The 17,158-nt window shown below is 45.2% G+C and overlaps 1 protein-coding gene and 1 long non-coding RNA gene across 5 annotated transcripts in view; one reads left to right on the forward strand and one right to left on the reverse strand.

Annotated features, from left to right (window-relative positions):
• Positions 1-340: 340 nt before the first annotated feature.
• On the reverse strand, positions 341-3,229 carry LOC149123064 (uncharacterized). 2 transcript variants are annotated; one of them, XR_016218012.1, is made up of 2 exons: positions 3,029-3,229; positions 341-669 (listed from the first exon to the last, which is right to left on the reverse strand). It is a non-coding gene; the product is annotated as an uncharacterized LOC149123064 (long non-coding RNA). The 2 variants fall into 2 exon arrangements; XR_016218011.1 differs by having other exon boundaries at positions 341-665; positions 3,029-3,221.
• A 55-nt stretch (positions 3,230-3,284) lies between these two features.
• Positions 3,285-17,158, forward strand: part of SLC12A6 (solute carrier family 12 member 6) — a 121,744-nt gene continuing 107,870 nt past the window's right edge. The window contains exons 1-2 of one of the 3 annotated variants that reach the window (XM_008269264.5): positions 3,285-4,061; positions 4,510-4,767. In XM_008269264.5, the coding sequence (XP_008267486.1) occupies positions 3,908-4,061; positions 4,510-4,767 (412 nt within the window). In that variant the 5' untranslated portion in view covers positions 3,285-3,907. Of the gene's footprint in view, positions 4,062-4,492; positions 4,768-17,158 lie in introns of all 3 variants that reach the window. The other 2 variants (XM_051822107.3, XM_051822108.3) reach the window with 2 other exon arrangements.

The raw sequence follows: 17,158 nt of genomic DNA on the forward strand, positions 1-17,158 counted from the left end.
AACTCGATCGTAGTCTCCCATGTAAGTGACAGGGGTCTAGGCACTTGGGCCATCTGCTTCTGCTTTCCCAGGTGCATTAACAGGAAGCTGGAATCAGAAGCCCAAATAGCTAGGACTTGAAACTGGCACTCTGATACGGGATGCCAGCGTTGCAAGTGGCACCATAACTTAACTTTGTCACAACAATTGCCCCATACCTGAAGGATTTTTAAAGTGTTATTATCCTAGTGAGGGGTAATGACTGAAAACAATGTCTAAAAATCTGCAAATGACCAGAAAAAGGATTTGCTATTGAAGTTTGGTAAGTACCCAAATCAGTAAATGAATACCACTACCAGTCTTTTTTAAAAAGTTGAATAATGCATTTCTTTATTTTTTATAATTTATTTGAAAGACAGTTACAGAGAAGTATCTTCTGATCGCTGGTTTACTCTGCAAATGGCCACAATGGCCAGGTTGAAGCTAGGAGCCTAGAACTCTTATCTGGGTCCCCTCATGTGGGTGCAGGGGCCCCATGTACTTGGTCCATTCTCTGCTGCTTTCCCAGGCACATTAACACGGAGCTGGATGGAAAGTGAAGTAGCAGGACTCATAAGGGATGCCGGCATAGCAGGCATTGGGTTAACCTGCTGTGCCACGATGCTGGCTCCGAGTTGAATGCATTTCTGTCTTACAAAAAAAGAAAACAAAAAAGGATTAGCATTGTTCTATGCTATCAACTGTGTAACTAAAATGAAAAGACTTTTACTTGGAAATATTTCTAATTAATACAGAGGAGAAAAGGCAAACTGGCATGAATATTCCTTTTCCTTAAGAGATCCCTGGGTTTGTCCCTGGACATAGATTTGTATTAGTGCTAGGAGACAGGAAGAAGAGTCTTAAGAGGCAAATACAAGCATTATGTATAGATGACTGCAAATGCACTCGGAAAGGAAACCAAAATCGAATGTCGTAAAAACCCTTTCTTTATTGTTCATTTGAGAGAACTTCCATCCACTGATTCACTCCAAAAATCCCTTCAACAGCTAAAGGCTGAAGCCAGGAGCCTGGAACTCAACCTGGAACTCCCACATTTGTGGCCAGGACTCACTACTTGGACCATCGACCGTGCTGCCGCCCATTGTGCACATGAGTAGGAAGCTGATGCGGGAAGCAAAGCTGGGACAAGGACCTAAGCACTGTGATGTGGCATGCAGGCATCCCATGCATGTATCAAACATCCAACCCATGCAGCAGGTCCTTGGAAAGAAAGTCTGTGAGGTTTGAATAAACAGCAGGCCTGCCTGAGGGAAGAGCTTCAGGACATGGTTTCTTCCTCAAAATGCCGGGGTCAGGAATCCCAGGGTTTAGGGCCCCACTGCTTGGCTTCCAATCCAGCCTCCTGCTGATGGAAAGCAGGTGCACTGGAGAAAGCGGGTGATGGCCCAAGTGCTTGTGCTTGTGCTTGAGGGCCCCGTCACCTAGTACAGGAGACTAGGATGGAGCTTGGGGCTCCGAGCATTCGCCTGGCCCAGCCCTGGCCATTGCTGCCATTTGGGAAGTGAACCAGCAGATGGAACATTCTCTCTCATCCTTTCAAATAAAAAATTTTTTAAATCTTTAAATAAAAAGTTAAGCTTGAAAAGATTTTCATTTATATGAGAGTTTCTCATTTTGTTACTAGGTTCTTCAACTGGATTTCACACTTTCTCAATTGATAAAAGGGAATTTCTTGGCTTGGAACTTTTTTTTAAAGATTTATTTTTATTTATTTGAAAGAGTTACAGAGAGAAAGAAAGGCAGAGAGGTCCTCCATCCGCTGGTTCTCTCCCCAGTTGGCCACAACGGCTGGAGCTGCACCAATCTGAAGCTGGAGCCAGGAGCTTCTTCCAGATCTCCCACATGGGTGCAGGGGCCCAAGGACTTGGGCCATCCTCCACTGCTTTCCCAGGCCAGAGTATAGAGCTGGATCAGAAGTAGAGCAGCCAGGTCTCAAACCGTCACCCTTATGGGATGTCGGCACTACAGGTGGTGGCCTTACCCGCTACGCCACAGCGCCAGCCCCTTGCTTGGGTCTTAAATACAGTTCTATTGCTAGGGATTCTGCTTAAACATTCCCACTTGTGAGAAGCAAGGAGCTAGTTTTCAGGGCTCAGGATGGTTAAATTTAGATGTCTTGATGAAACTAAATTTTCAGAAAACTTTGATGAACAGGACCTGCAACACCAGCATCCCATATGGATGTATCCCGGCTGCTCCACTTCGGACCCAGCTCCCTACTAATGCGCCTGGAAAAGCAGAGGATGGTGGCACAAGTGCATGGGCCCTGCCATCTACTTGGAAGATCTGGAGGAAGCTCCTGGCTCCCTTGGGGCCATGTGGGGGTTGAACCAGCAGATGGAAGCTCTCTCCCTCTCTCTGTGTAACTCTTTCAAAATAAATGTCTTTAAAAAAAAAAAAAAAAACTTTGAACAAAAATTTGTTGAACACCTGTACTTATGCATTAAGTAAACACAAAAATATTCTAATGCAGTAAATTATAGAAAAAAATGTCCAAGGGAAAATAGTTCAATATATTGCTTTTACAATTAAAGCCGATTTTTTTTTTTAAAGATTTATCTATTCGAAAGGCACAGGTACGGAGAGGGAGAGACAGATCTTCCATCTGCCGGTTCACTGCCCAGATGGCAGCCACGGCCAGGGCTGGGCCAGCCCAAGGCCCTGAGCCTCTAGGCGGATGCAGGGGCCTAGGCACTTGGGGCATCCACCGCCTTCCCGGGGGCATCATCAGGGAGCTGGATTGGAAGCTGGGGCGCCATGCAGCACCTGGCGGGACGCCAGTGTTGCAGGTGCTAGCTTACCCACCACACCGCAACCACGGCCCCTAAAGGCGACTCCTTTAACGGAGCATCTGGGATAACTAGAAACTGGGCACAGCAATTCTTAAAAGGACAAGGAGGAAGGAGAATGCACGTGTGACAGAAGATGTGTAACCGAGCACACAAAGCTTTAGGTTAACCCGCTACACAGATTTCTATGAGGGTCGTACCTGGGCTTGTGGTATTTACAGAGGTTATGGGTGTCTACCAAGACGCTCTTGTTAGGGAAATGGTCCTGAGGGTCTGCGGGTGAGGGTCGCTGCCGGCTCGCCCGCGTTCCTCCAGAGCGCGTCGGGCACCGCCACCCCGCCGCGGCGGCCCGCAGCGCGGCTCCGAGGCGGACTACAGTTCCCGTCGTGCCCCGCGCCCCCGGGCCCCGGCGGGCGCAGGCGCGCTGCGGGCTCCCCGCCGGCGCAGAGGCGGGGCGGGGCCGCGGGCGCCGGAGGGGCAGCGCCGCCCTCCCACGGTTCCGCGGGGCTCCTCGGACGGCTGACCTCGAATGAGGAACGAGCGGGGAGGGAAGGGGAGGGCTGCGGTGGCGCGGGCAGAGCCCGCCGGGCCCGGGGCGGGGGGCGGCGAGGTCACGTAACGGCCGCCCCGGCGTCTCCGCTCCCCGGCATCCCGAGCGCGCCGCGGCTCAGAAACAGTTACCGGCTCGTAAACAACAGCTGCGCGCGCACCGCATCAGCTGGCGCCGGCATCCCGCACCTGCGACCTCCGCCCCTCCTGCCCAGGCAGGGCCGGCGTGCTTGGCGGGCTCCTCCTCTGCCGGGACCGAAGGAAGACCTGCGGCGGGCCGGGGGCGGGGAGACGGCGTCTTCCCCACCTGTCACTCGCGGGAGGACCCGGCGAGCCGGCCGTGGGCGCCGGTGGACTCGCAGCGACCCGCCACGACCCCGAGCTGCAGTCGGAGGGGTCTTGACCCGCTAGCCGCCTCCTGCCGGAAGAGCGGGCGCGCCGCCCCCGCAGCCTCCGGAGGCAGGACTCCGCCGTGCCCGGCAGCCGCCCGCTTCTCCATCCAGTAGTGTGGGTTATTCTTCCCGTTATGCATGTGCACCTCTCCCTCCAGACCCGAGTGGATTGTCGACCTCGGGTGGCTCTGCACGCTCCTCCTCCCAGCCAGCCCTGGGGGGTGTTCACCTGATACACAACAGGTGGCCGGGTGCACACCTTTTCGCAATCTGGTCCGCGCTGTATCCACTGGTAAGGGCGGGCCTGTGCGCACTCTGCTCGGCTAGACCCGTGGGACGCTCCGCCGATCACGGACTGCTGCCCCGGAGGGAGCCTGGGGGTGGAGGGCGAGGACGCTGCAGCGCTGCGAGGCCATGGCCCTGCGCCCTCAGCCCCGGGCCGGGGGCGGCAGCTAGGTCGTTCTTCCTCCTAGCATCCAAGCTGCTATCGTTTCGGTTTTTCCTCAGAAAAAGGGGGGAAAATGCCTCAGCTGTTGGGGGTACACTTTTCAGGACAGTCAGCTTGAATTCCGAGTAGGATTCTTGTGTGGGGCTTTGTGTGGTGTGAACCGAGGTGACAGAAGGTTGACTTTGTTTTAAAGTTTTCTATTTCTGCAGTCAAAAGTAGCATAGGAGCAAAGTTTTTTGTGAGGTTTGTCCCTTTTTCTTTGTTCTTGAAAAAAGAAAAATGCATCCTCCAGAAACCACCACCAAGATGGCTTCAGTTCGGTTCATGGTGACACCAACCAAGATCGATGACATTCCAGGGTTGTCAGATACCAGCCCAGATCTCAGCTCTCGATCTAGCTCCAGAGTAAGATTTAGCTCCCGGGAAAGCGTGCCTGAAACCAGCCGGAGCGAGCCCATGAGCGAGATGTCGGGAGCCACCACTTCCCTGGCAACGGTCGCCCTGGATCCAGCCAGCGACAGGACCTCTAACCCCCAGGATGGCACCGAGGGTGAGTAGGTGTCCGGGTGGAGGAGACTCATCGCTGGACTGTTTATCCAGGTGGTCATCTGGGAGGCTGTTAGGCCCCCGCTCCTTGAGGTGCTTAGAACCCTGTAGAATACCGGGTGGCTGCAGTATTAATTTGGTTTACGGGAAGGTGTGTGGCAAGAAGGACAGCAAGTGTGTATTTTGACTTCCTCATTTTTGTCTTAAAACTGAAATGAGTCTCTTGGTGAAGAGTGAATCTCAAAGAGTTTTGTAGCTTTCCAGCACAGAGAATCCCAAATTGTAGAAATGAACGGATTGGCCAGATGCTCCCTACATGACTTCGGAGTTTTCAGTCTGTTTTTGAGGACAGTTAAAATGAGTAGGATTTTCTTAATCGTATATTAAGTGACTTTCCCTCAGAGACTTTAGATGTGCATTACAAAATTGGTTTTTGAAAATAGGTACTTTGCCAGAGACAGTGGTTCTGGCTAGCTCAGGTCCGATCGATGGACGTGCTGTTCTGGCGGATGGAGGGATTCTAAAGAGCCTTCCAGGGTGGGACCGCCACCGCCTGCTTTCTTCTCCGGGAGCTTTAGGTGCAGTCTTCAGGACCGTGTTGTCTCTAGCCGCGAAGTTGCACACAGCCACCCTGGCTCACGCGGACCCCTGCAGACCTGTAGGGTATGAAAGCAGAGTCAGCTAGCTTGGAAGTTTTCATGTGATTTAGTGGGAAAAGTGATGCAAGAGAGAGAGGAGATGAAACTGGAGTCTGAGACATTTCAGACTCTAAGGTTAAAGTTTGAGATCTGCAGCACTGCTTTATGGGTGTCATTTTGTGCTAACTTACGACTATTGTAGTCTTTCCAATCATAGAAATTTCCCATTAAGAATCTGAAAGACTCTTAAAATGGTATTGTACCCAAGTTCTGACCTCAGCTGCTTGCTTGTGAAAGTGAAGCTGACTTAACATTTTCCGGTGTCAGGAAATAGTATTCTCCCAACCTAAAGGGTTCAGGAAACCAGAATGATTTTAGTTCCTTTATTCTGTTTGTGTTTTTAATGTCTGGAGACAAGGTAGATCTGTTAAGTGTATAGTAAAAATAATTTAGTATTACCTCTTCCCCCAAATTAATTCTAAATTCTACTTTTAGTTTTTATTCACCACACTGTATTTAGATTGTAAAAATATCAGGTAAACTCAATACTAGTGTTAATTTTTTCTTGTTCTGTTTGTCATTGGGTAATTTGTAGTTGAGTATTATTAGAGTTGTGACTTACTTGTTATAGAATTGCATTTTTACTCCTTTAAAAAGTGGACTTACATCAGTAATGTGTTAGACCAGAAAGACAGGATTCATGTCTATCTAGATTGCTGTTATCTTCAAGCATTCTTTACAGTCTGCAGTGGTGTAGTTTTTTTTGGGGGGGGAGGGGGTTAAAGATTTACTTATTTATTTGAAAGGTGGAGTTACAGAGTGAGAGAGGAGAGAGGGAGAGAGATCTTCCATCCACTGGTTCCTTTCCCAAATGGACGCAACAGCTAGGGCTGTGCCAGGCCAAAACCAGGAGCTTCTTTCGGGTCTCCCACATGGGTTCATGGGCCCAAGGACTTGGCTCATCTTCTGCAACTTCTCCAGGCACATTATCAGGGAGCTGGATCAGAAGTGTAAGGGCTGGGACTCAAACTAGTATCTATATGGGACACCGGCACTGCAAGCCATGGCTCAACCCACCGTGCCACAGCACTGGCCCCACTGGTATTCTTTTGTAAAACTTGGGGACATGTCTGAGTGAAATCTATGTTGTTTACATGGGTATAAAGTTAACCTTGCTTTTATAACTCTTCTTAATGTTTATTTCTTAAAATTTATTTATTTTTATTTGAAAAACAATAAGAAGTCTTCCATCCCAGTGGCAGCCACGGTCAGGGCTGGGCCAGGCCAAAGCCTGAAGTCTCTCTCCCACATGGGTGGCAGGGGCCTAAGTACTTGAACCATCTTCTGCCTCTCAGGGTACACATTAGCAGGAAGCTGGATCAGAAGTGGAGCAGATGGGACATAAGCTAGGACCCAGATCTGTACTCTAATAAGGAATTCATATGATATGGAATTCATTCTCTGATATGGTATTAAAAGCAGCCTCTTAAGCCACTGCTTTGGGCCCCTTACTTAATGTCTAAATGCTATCTAATAACCAGATGAAAGGGAATTTAGCAATGTAGCCACTGGATAGCATTTCTGTCTTGGAAAACTACTCTCTTTTTATTTTATAAAAAAATTCTTAAAATGGGGCCTGGCATTGTGGCGTAGTGAGTAAAACCATCCCTGCAATGCTGGCATCCCGTATGGATACTGATCTGTCCCAGCTGCTCCACTTCAGATTCAGCTCCCTGCTAATGGCCTGGGAAAAGCAGCAGAAAGTGGTCCAAGGATTAGGACCCCTGCCATCCATGTGGGAGACTCAGATGGAGCTCCTGGCACAGCACGGGCCTTTGTGGTCATCTGGGGAGTGAACCGGCAGATGGAAGACCTCTCTCTCTCTCTCTCTCAATCTCTCTCTCCCCCTCCCTCTCTGTAACTCTGACTATGAAAATAAATAAATAAATCTTTTTTTAAAAATTCATAGGATAACTATCATCCTATGGTAAATTTTCCTAACCATTAGAGATAACTGGTTACAAATATACTTATTTTACCTTTGGCTTCATAGTATGTAAATACTATTGTTAAATTTACATGTAGATCTTGCAAGAATGCTGCTGTTGAGAAAATCAGGGATCTAACCCACATTTTGTCCCTGGGTGCATTTAGTGAGGGAATACAACCATTTTTCTGCAGTGACTCTCTCCTTAAGCTCCTGGTATATTTCAGAATTGGGCTTGCTTTTTTAGCACTTACAATCTTGTGAATTTTTTTTGCCTTTCTGCATACTTTTGTGATTCTAATATTGATAACGATTCCCCTTTCCTCTCAAGTCCACGCCTCCCACATTTTTTTCCCTAGAGAAACTTCCTATCTAAAGCTTTTTTTCTTGTTACATGCCTTTTACTCATCATATTACACAAACACGAGGTGACACTTTTTTTTTATTCATTTATTCATCCGAAAGGCAGAATGATGGAGAGAAAGGGAGAAACTAACTTTCCATCTGCTGATTTACTCCCCAGGTGCCTGCAACAGCCATGATAGGCCAGGCCAAAGCCAAGAGCCAGGCACTCCAGTCAGGTCTTCCACATGGGTGACGGGGCCCAAGTCCTTAGGTCATCTGCTGCTGCCTTCCCAGGCACATGAGCAGGGAGCTGGACTGAAAGGAAGTAGAGCAGCCAGGTCTGGAACAGGCACTCTGATATGGGATATGGGCATCCTAAACTGTAGCAACATTACCCCAGCACACAAGTTTTAGGTACTTACTGCTTTCTGTACTTTAATTTTCCTACTTTTGATTTTCTGAGTAGATAATTTTATTTTTGCTCCCAAAGTATTTATAGTTTTTTCTTCATTTTGGTAAAATTCCAGGAAAATTTTTAGGACTATCTAGTTGGTACAATCAAGAATCTTAGAACTGTATGATCTTGTGCTTTTTTATTTTTTAAAAGATTTATTTATTTATTTATTTGAAAGGGAGAGGCAAAGTCCGAGAGAGACAAGTCTTCTACCCGCTGGTTCACTGCTCAAATGGCTGCAATGACCAGAACTGGGCAGATCTGAAGCCAGGAGCCAGGAGCTTCTTCTGGGTCTCCCACATGGGTGCAAGGGCCCAAGCACTTGGCCATTTTCTACTGCTTTCCTAGGCCATAGCAGAGAGTGGGATTGGAAGTGGAGGAGCGGGGACTTGAACCAGCGCCCATATGGGATGCCAGCAGTTCAGCAGTAGCTTTGCCCACTATGCCACAGCGCTAACCCCTGCCTTGTGCCTTAAAATACATAACAAACAGTTGAGAGTAGATGGTTTTAGAAATTAAGTTATGAAATAGAGTGGAGAATGAGGAAAGCATGTATAATATTTATATTTGAGTGTGTCACTTTTTTTTTTTTTTAATTATTTACTTGAAAAGCAAAGTGACTGAAAGAGGGATAGATCCTTCATCTGCTGGTTCACTTCCTAAATGACTACAGCAGCCAGATCTGGGCCAGCCCAAAGCCAGAAGCCAGGTGCTCCATCCTGGTCTCCCAAATTGGTAGCAGGGGCCTTGTTATGTTGGCCATCTTCTCTGCCTTCCTAGGCACTTTAGCAGGGAGCTGGTTTAGAAGTGGAGTTGCTGGGAATTGAACTGATACTGGATGTAGGATGCCAGCATTGCAAGCAGTAGCTTAACTCTCTGGATCACAGTGCTGGTCCCTAGAGTGTATCACTTTAAAAAAATTTGTTTGTTTGTTTTTTTGAAAGAAGGACTGAGTGAGAGCTCTCATCCGTTGGTTCACTCCCACAAATGTATGCAACAGCATAGGCTGACGCAATGTGAATCTCGCAGCTGGAAACTCAATCCAGGTCTCTCATGTGGGTGGAAGGAACCCAGTCACTTGACTCATGACTGCTGTGCCCTAGGGTATGCACTAGGACGAAGCTGGAGTCAGGAGTACTGGTTGTTGAACCCTGGTATTCTAGCGTGGGATGCTAGCATCTTGACTTCAACACTGATCCCAAGTGTATCACTTCTATAATTGTTTTAGAAGACACAGCATGTTAGAACTGATGATTTAGGATCTAATTCTGGTCGTCTCATTTTAACAAGGAAAATAAGACTTATAAAGGTAATTATCTACAGATCAAATCATAAGTGGCAAACTGAAGGCCAAAGTGCAGGCCTCCTGACTTCTGTGCAGTGCTCTTTGTTGTATCATTTTTCTTCTACCATGATTGACCTCTTTTACGTTTGCTTACTAATTTCTTTAATTCAAATTATTGTTAAGAATAAGAATACCAGGGGCAGGCATTGTGGCACAGTGTGTGATGCCTGCATCCTATGTGAACACCAGTTCAAGTATCAGCTGCTCCACTTCTAATCCAGCTTCTTGCTAATGCACCTGGGAAGGCAGCAGAAGATAGCACAAGTACTTGAGCCACTACCAAACATGTAGGAGACCTGGGTGGAATTCTAGGCTCCTGGCTTCAGCCTGGCCCAGCCCTGGCCTTTCTAGCCATTTGGGGAGTGAACTAGTGGATGGAAAATCTCTGTTTCTCCCTTTCTCTCTGTAACTCTACCTTCCAGTGAATAAATAAATCTGTAAGTAATAATAATATCAAAAAAGAGCTATTTTTATATACTATGCAGGCCCTACTACAGTTTAACCTTTTGTAATTCCATAAATACTGTGCAAGACTATGATATATGAATAGAAGAGGCACTCTGGTATGTACTGTGGGAAATATGCAGGCAGGTAGTTTCTGTCTTAAGAAATCTTATAGTATAGTGGTGAAAATGATTAGCATACTTCCTTCCTTCCTTACCAGTATTTGTTATGGGTCAGGCCTTGTGCTGAGTGTTAAGGATACAAGACAGAGAAAAGTAATCTGTTACCTGTTACCTCTTCTGAAGAAAGTTATGATCTAATAAAGAAAGCAAAATATATATATATATATATATTATTATAATGCCACATGACTAGTGCAGCAATAGAAATACGCAAAGAAAATGATGAACTTAAAATGATGAGGTTAAGTGAGGATACCATGAGACTGGTTTCGAAAGACGTAACCAAGTTAAAAACCAGGTTAAAGACTGTGGTCAGACTGTTGACTGGTGAACAGTGTCAGAGGTGGGCCATTTCCTGTGTTAGTGTGGTCTAGAGCAGAGTCGAAGTAAAAGCCAGTTGCATCAAGTTGTTCTAAGTATACCAGTTCTGAGTCCGGTTGTTACTAGATTTTTGTTGAGAGGTCTTAGAGTTCCAGAGATAATTTAAATGAGTCCCTTCTTTAGGTGTCACCTCCTCTGAAATCTTTTCTGATTGAACCCCACACTTAGATGGAATAGCCCAGGTCTTTGTGCCCCTATATGCCTTATCCAAACTTTTAGTATAGTAATCTCTTATATTTCACTGTTTTTATTTATATATAATCTTTCTCAACCAGACTGTAAGGATCCTAAAGACAAGGACGCAGGAATTATTTGTACCAAGTGCAGTGTGGTAACTTGTATGTAATTAATACTGTGTTGATGATCTAGACTGAAAAAAATAAATTACACAGAAATGTTAAAATACCATTATAAAGGCAAATCAAATGTACATGTTAGAGCAGTGGTGCCTCATCTGGCTGCATGTTGGAATGATCTAGAGAACTTTTTATTATAAAAAAAAATTTTTTCCCCAAAAGTCATAGGGACAGAGTGCTCCCATCTGCTGGTTCAATTCCCAAATGTCTGCAATAGCCAGAGCTGGTCCAGGGTGAGAGCTGGGAGTAGGGAAGACAGTTCCAGTCCTTGAGGAGGATGGTAGGAACCCCATTACTTGAGCCATCGCTGATACCTCCCCAAGTCTGCATTGGTGGAATCTCGGGCCAGGAGCCAGAGCTTGGAATCAAATCTAGACACACTGATGTAGGACAGTGCCTTTTACTGGCTTCTTGACTGCTAGGATGATTGCCACCCCTACCCCAAACACACACACTTTAAAAAAAAAATACTTTGAAAGAAACTTCTAGTTTTTCTGTCCAAAACCAAAATAAGTGAATTATATTGTATAGGCAGTCACAGGTGACTTTTCCCCTTCTCTTAAGTATAACTTGTAAATTATATGAATTTTTGAGTATTATCCATGTTTTACTTTGGCTTACCACTAGTGAGGTATAACGTTATATAAAGAAGTAATACGGATTTAAAAAAAAAAAAAACTACACTGATTTGGTACCTTATCAGCTTGTTTGATAGCTTGCTTTGATAATTTTTTTAAAGATTTATTTATTTATTTGAAAGAGTTACAGGGGGGTAGAGAGAGAGAGAGAGAGAGAGGTCTTCCATCTGCTGGTTCACTCCCCAGATGGCTGCAATGGCCAGAGCTGCACTGATCTGGAGCCAGGAGCCTCCTCACGTGGGTGCAGGGGCCTAAGTACTTGGGCCATCTTCTACTGCTTTCCCAGGTCATAGCAGAGAGCTGTATTGGAAGAGGAGCAGCCGAGACTAGAATCGGCCCTCATACAGGATGCCAGCGCTCAGGCCAGGGCTTTAACCCACTGTGCCATGGCGCCGGCCCCGATAATTAAAAAAAAAAAAGACTTTATAGTATCACTTGTCTAAAACATGTTGGTTATATGCCACAGCTGTCCTATCCCTGTATACTCCTGTCCCTAGTTCATAACCTGTGACTGAACTTTTTAATACACTGCTTTATACTACGAGAAGCAGTCAACCAGATCCAGAAGGTATGAAACTTTATGAATAACTAGATTCTGCAACAAACAAATGGCTTGGGGTGGAAGACGAGTGATGGGACAAGCGGGAAATCTATTACAGATAAAAAGAGGCAAGTCAACCGGATGCAATGTGTGGATCTGTTTTAGGTCACAGTGGAACAAAGCAACTGTAAAAAGTCACTTTGGAGATCACTGGAGAAATTTTAATATGTACCTAGTATTAACATTAAGTATAAAGATTTATTTATTTATTTGAAAGCGTTGGGGGGAGAGAAAGAGAGATAGGGTTGGAGATAGCTTCCACCTGCTGGTTCACTCCCCAGGTACTTAGGCCATCTTGTGCTGCTCTCCCAGGCCATTAGCGGGGAGCTGGATTGGAAATGGAGCAGCTGGAACTCGAATCCATACCCATATGGGATGCTGGCATCACAAGTGGTAGCTTTACTCACTCCACAGCACCAACCCCAATATTAAAAAAACATTAAGGATATTTCTTAGATATTTTATGACATTGTGGTATGTAAATACAAATGTAAAGCTCTTACCTGTGGAGGTACATATTGGAAATATTTACAGGTGAAATGACATGTAATCCAGCACCTCCTCTGCCCCCCCCCCCAGAAAAAGTTGGGTAGAGATGGACACATCAAGATTGACAGATGTTTTTAATTTGTTCAAGTGATTAAGACATACATGTGGCAAAGTAGAGTAAGCCGCTGCCTGTGATGCCAGCATCCCATATTGTTACAGCTGGAGGACATGCTGGTTCTCGTCCTGGAGAGGAGGAATTTCCACAAGGGTTACAGAAGTGAGCAGAAATAAGAGGCTTTATTGAAAGCAAGGAGCCTTCTGATGCAGTAGTCGGGAGGGGTACTCCACGGGAAGAGTCGCCTCCTGCCCTGACCCCAGAGCTTTCAGGTGCAGGCTTTTATGAAGGTGCCAAAAAGGGTGTGTAACTCTTAAAACTTTGTCCAGTCAGTGGAGCAGAAAGGATCATGTGAATATGCACTTTGATTGGCCTATGTAAGAATGAGTTAGTAGCCACTCAGGGAGACACTCAGGGAGATGGGGTAGGAATTATTGTCCAGTCAGCAAGCAGTGAATCTCATGCCTATGGCAGGGATCAGGGAGGCATCAGTGGGCTACCTCTAGCAAACAACCAGGTTTTATGATGAAGCTATGGGTAGCTAGAGGCCTTCCCCAAGAAGGAGCAACCATTGTCTTTTTTCTCTTTTGAAGGGACTTTGTTCTCCTCTTTCCATTATTTTTTTTTAAGATTTATTTATTTATTTGAAAGAGTTATGCAGAGAGAGAGGCCTTCCATTCGATGGTTCACTCCCCAACTGGGCTACACTGAACTGAAGCCAGGAGCCAGGAGCTTCTTCCAGGTCTCCCACCCTGGTGCAGGGATCCAAGGACTTGGGCCATCTTCTGCTGCTTTCCCAGGCCACAGCAGAGAGCTGGATCAGAAGTGGAGCAGTCAAGTCTTGAACCAGTGCCCAAATAGGATGCTGGCGCTTCAGGCCAGGACATTAATCCACTGTACCACAGCACTGGCCCCTCCTTTTTCCATTCTAACAGGGATCTTACCTAACTTCCTATTGACCCATCTAACTCCTTACTGTATAAGCATTGGTTTGAGTCCTGGCTGCTCCACTTTCAGTTCAGCTTCTGTTAATGTGTGTAGGAAAGCAGCAGAAGATGCCTGGAGTATTTGGGCCCCTGCTACCTACATGGGAGACCCAGCTCCTGGCTGATGAGGTCATTTGGGGAGTGAACCAGCATATGGAAGATCTTTTTGCATCTTCCCCTCTTTCTCTTTAACTCTGCCTTTCAAATAAATAAATTTTTTAAAGGTTTTATTTATTTGAGAGGTACAGTTACAGACAGAGGGAAACATCTTCTGTCTACTGGTTCACTTCCCAAATGGCCACAATGGCTGCAGCTGGGCCAATCTGAAGCTAGGAGCCAGGAGCTTCTTCCAGGTCTCTCATGGGGGTGCAGGGGCCCAAGTCCTTGGGCCCTCTTCTGCTGCTTTCCCAGGCCATAGCAGAGAGCTGGATCAGAAGAGGAGCAGCTGGCACTATATCCTGCCACCCATATGAGATGCTGGTGCCGCAGGTGGAGGTCCAGCCCGCTATGCCACAATGCGGGCCCCAGAAATCTTTTTTAAAGGTACATGAAGATTTCATGTTATCATTTTCTCAGCTTTTGTTATGTTTGAAAATATCTACAGTAAAAATGTAAACAAATGAATTGCTCTGAAGAAAGCTGCTTTAGTAGAATACCGTAAATATTTGATTAAACATCAGTGATTGGTAAAGTGTGTCAACTTCGTTTATCTTTGGTGATGTCTTTTCTGTCGTAAGTTTTTCCATCATGAGCCCTCATTCTTTTCCTATCAGTAACACCTTTCTTGACTTCAGATTCTCATAAACTTTGCTATCATCTTTCATGAAGGGGAAGGATAGAGAAAGAAGTACTCCTAAACTCTTGGAGGTTTAGGAACCTTATAAAACTCATGCTTGCCCATTTTTAAATGGGCTGTTAGGATAAGGGGATTGTTTTAATACTGATAGATAACTTGTGATGACTGATGAGGGCAAAATTACACCATAAGCTTTTTTTTTTTTTAAAGATTTTATTTATTCATTTGAGAGGTAGAGTTAGACAGTGAGAGAGACAGGAGAGAGGTCTTCCTTCCACACCATAAGCTTTTGATTCATGGCTGCTGTTTTTGCTCCTTGTATGGAATACATACTTTTGGGCTACCAACAACTTTGAGCAAGTTCTGAAAGGACAGTCCCTTATGCCCTGGATATCATGGCTTTAAGGTCATCTTTACTGAGAAGGGCAGGCTGCATTTCAGTCCCTTTCCCCTTCCCCTTGCCCTGTTGCCTATTAACACCTTTGTGCACAGGCTGCAGGGCTACCCCTGGTGGGTTTGTTGACTCAGACTAATGCAGATTATATGTGTTTGAAGTTTTTGGTGATGTGTGTTCTTGGCAGTAGGTATGAAAGTTTATTTTGTAAATTATTATTATTTTGTGAGTGTTAGAACAATACTATTTTAATGAAGCTTTTAGATTTTACAACTGAATGGAAAAACAAGATATTATCTGTTAAAACCCTGATATTAGTGCTTTGATATATTTTGTGGAATCTCAGTGATTTCATTTGAAGGTATGAGCAGAAAACTGAACAATCTATAACACACATACAACACCTTGCTATAACTGCAAAGATTCAGTAGTGAAAATACTATATCCATATTGTTAGGTTTTAAGATGTACATTTGTCATATTTTAACATTTCCAACATTTAGCTGCATTTTATTTTTGAAGGATTTTTAAGCTACTGTTAAATCATTTGTGAAACTTACAGTTAACATAATTGATTTTTAAAAATTTATTTATCTGGAAGGCAGAGTTACGGAGAGGCAGAAGCAGAGAGATCTTTCATCCAGTGGTTCATTCCTCAGACGTTGGCAAGGGCCAGATCTGGGCCGATCTGGAGCCAGGAGCCAGGAGCCAGGAGCCAGGAGCCAGGAGCCAGGAGCTTCCTCCTGGTCTCCTATGCAGGTGCAGGGGCCCAAGGATTTAGGCCATTATCTAGTGCTTTCCCATAGCAGAGAGCCGGATTGGAAGTGGAGCAGCCAAGTCTTGAACCGGCACCCATATGGGATGCTGACACCAGCCATGCCACAGTGCTGGTCGACAATTCAGAATTAAAGTCAGTCATGTAAATAAATTACTCAGAAGCTATGCAAACCTGAAATTTTGAAGTTACCTTGAATGTCTTAACAGAAGAAAAACATAGAGCTGAAGCTTTTAGCTTCTTAAATTTGTAGTTGGGTGGCTGAGATGTGCAGAAATAGGAAGGAAAAAAAAAGTATATTGGGGGCTGGTGCTGTGGCGCAGCAGGTTAAAGCCCTGGCCTGAAGCGCTGGCATCCCATGTGGGCGCTGGTTTGAGACCCAGCTGCTCCTCTTCTGATCCAGCTCTCTGCTGTAGCCTGGGAAAGCAGTAGAAGATGGCCCAAGTCCTTGGGCCTCTGCACCCTTGTGGGAGACCCGGAAGAAGCTCCTGGCTCTGGATCGGCGCAGCTCAGGCTGTTGCGGCCAGTTGGGGAGTGAACCATCGATGGAAGACCTCTCTCTCTCTCTGCCTCTGCTGTCTCTGACTTTCAAATAAATAAATAAATAAAATCTTTTTTAAAAAGTATATTATTAGGAAATGACAGGTTTGTCTAGGTCTTAATTCTAATAATATTAGTCTTTTTGTTTTGTTTTTAAATTTCCTGGTATTTTAGCTCAGAACTGGGTTTTGGTTTGGCGTTTCCTTACTAAGTCTGTGGAGCAGCTTTTGGCTTACGTTTTCATTACTGCATTGCGTATCCTTGTTATGTTTCTAATGGTTTGAAAAATCCACACAAAATATTCAGTTTATGACATTCATCTGTTTAATCATGACTGTTTGGCAAATAACATCTGAACTTCCTGTAATTTATCAGACAGATCTGCTTTAACTTGGGGTGGGTTTATTTATTTTTCAGATATTTAGTTTAAAACCAAGAAAACACTAATAAGTTAAAAATTCTTATGTATACATGAACATTTTCATTTTGAGGAGCCATGAGAACTTGAATCCAACTGAAATATTTTTGTTCTATTTTTGAGAGCATTTGCCTTTACCATATTTAAACTATTATTTTTTACAGCCAGAAATAGTAACTTATTTTCACAACTGGCTAATTTACATCCTAAGTAGCATGGAGAGAATTCGCTTTGATGATTTATTTTTTTCTGGTTTAGCAATGTGCCACATTCCAAACACATTTTAAGAATTTATCAGGAGTCTGGTACTGTGGTATAGTAGGCTAAGTCTCCACCTGCAGTGCCAGCATCCCATATGGGCGCTGTTCCTCTTCCCATCCAGCTCTCTGCTATAGTCTGGGAAAGCAGTAGAGGATAGCTCAAGTCCCTGGGCCACTGCACCCACCTGGGAGACCCGGAAGAAGCTCTCAGCTCCTGGCTTCAGATCAGCTCAGCTCCAGCTGTTGTGGCC

The sequence above is a fragment of the Oryctolagus cuniculus genome, chromosome 12, assembly GCF_051225735.1.
Source record: "Oryctolagus cuniculus isolate XC-2025 breed Fujian yellow rabbit chromosome 12, ASM5122573v1, whole genome shotgun sequence".
NCBI lineage: Eukaryota > Metazoa > Chordata > Mammalia > Lagomorpha > Leporidae > Oryctolagus > Oryctolagus cuniculus.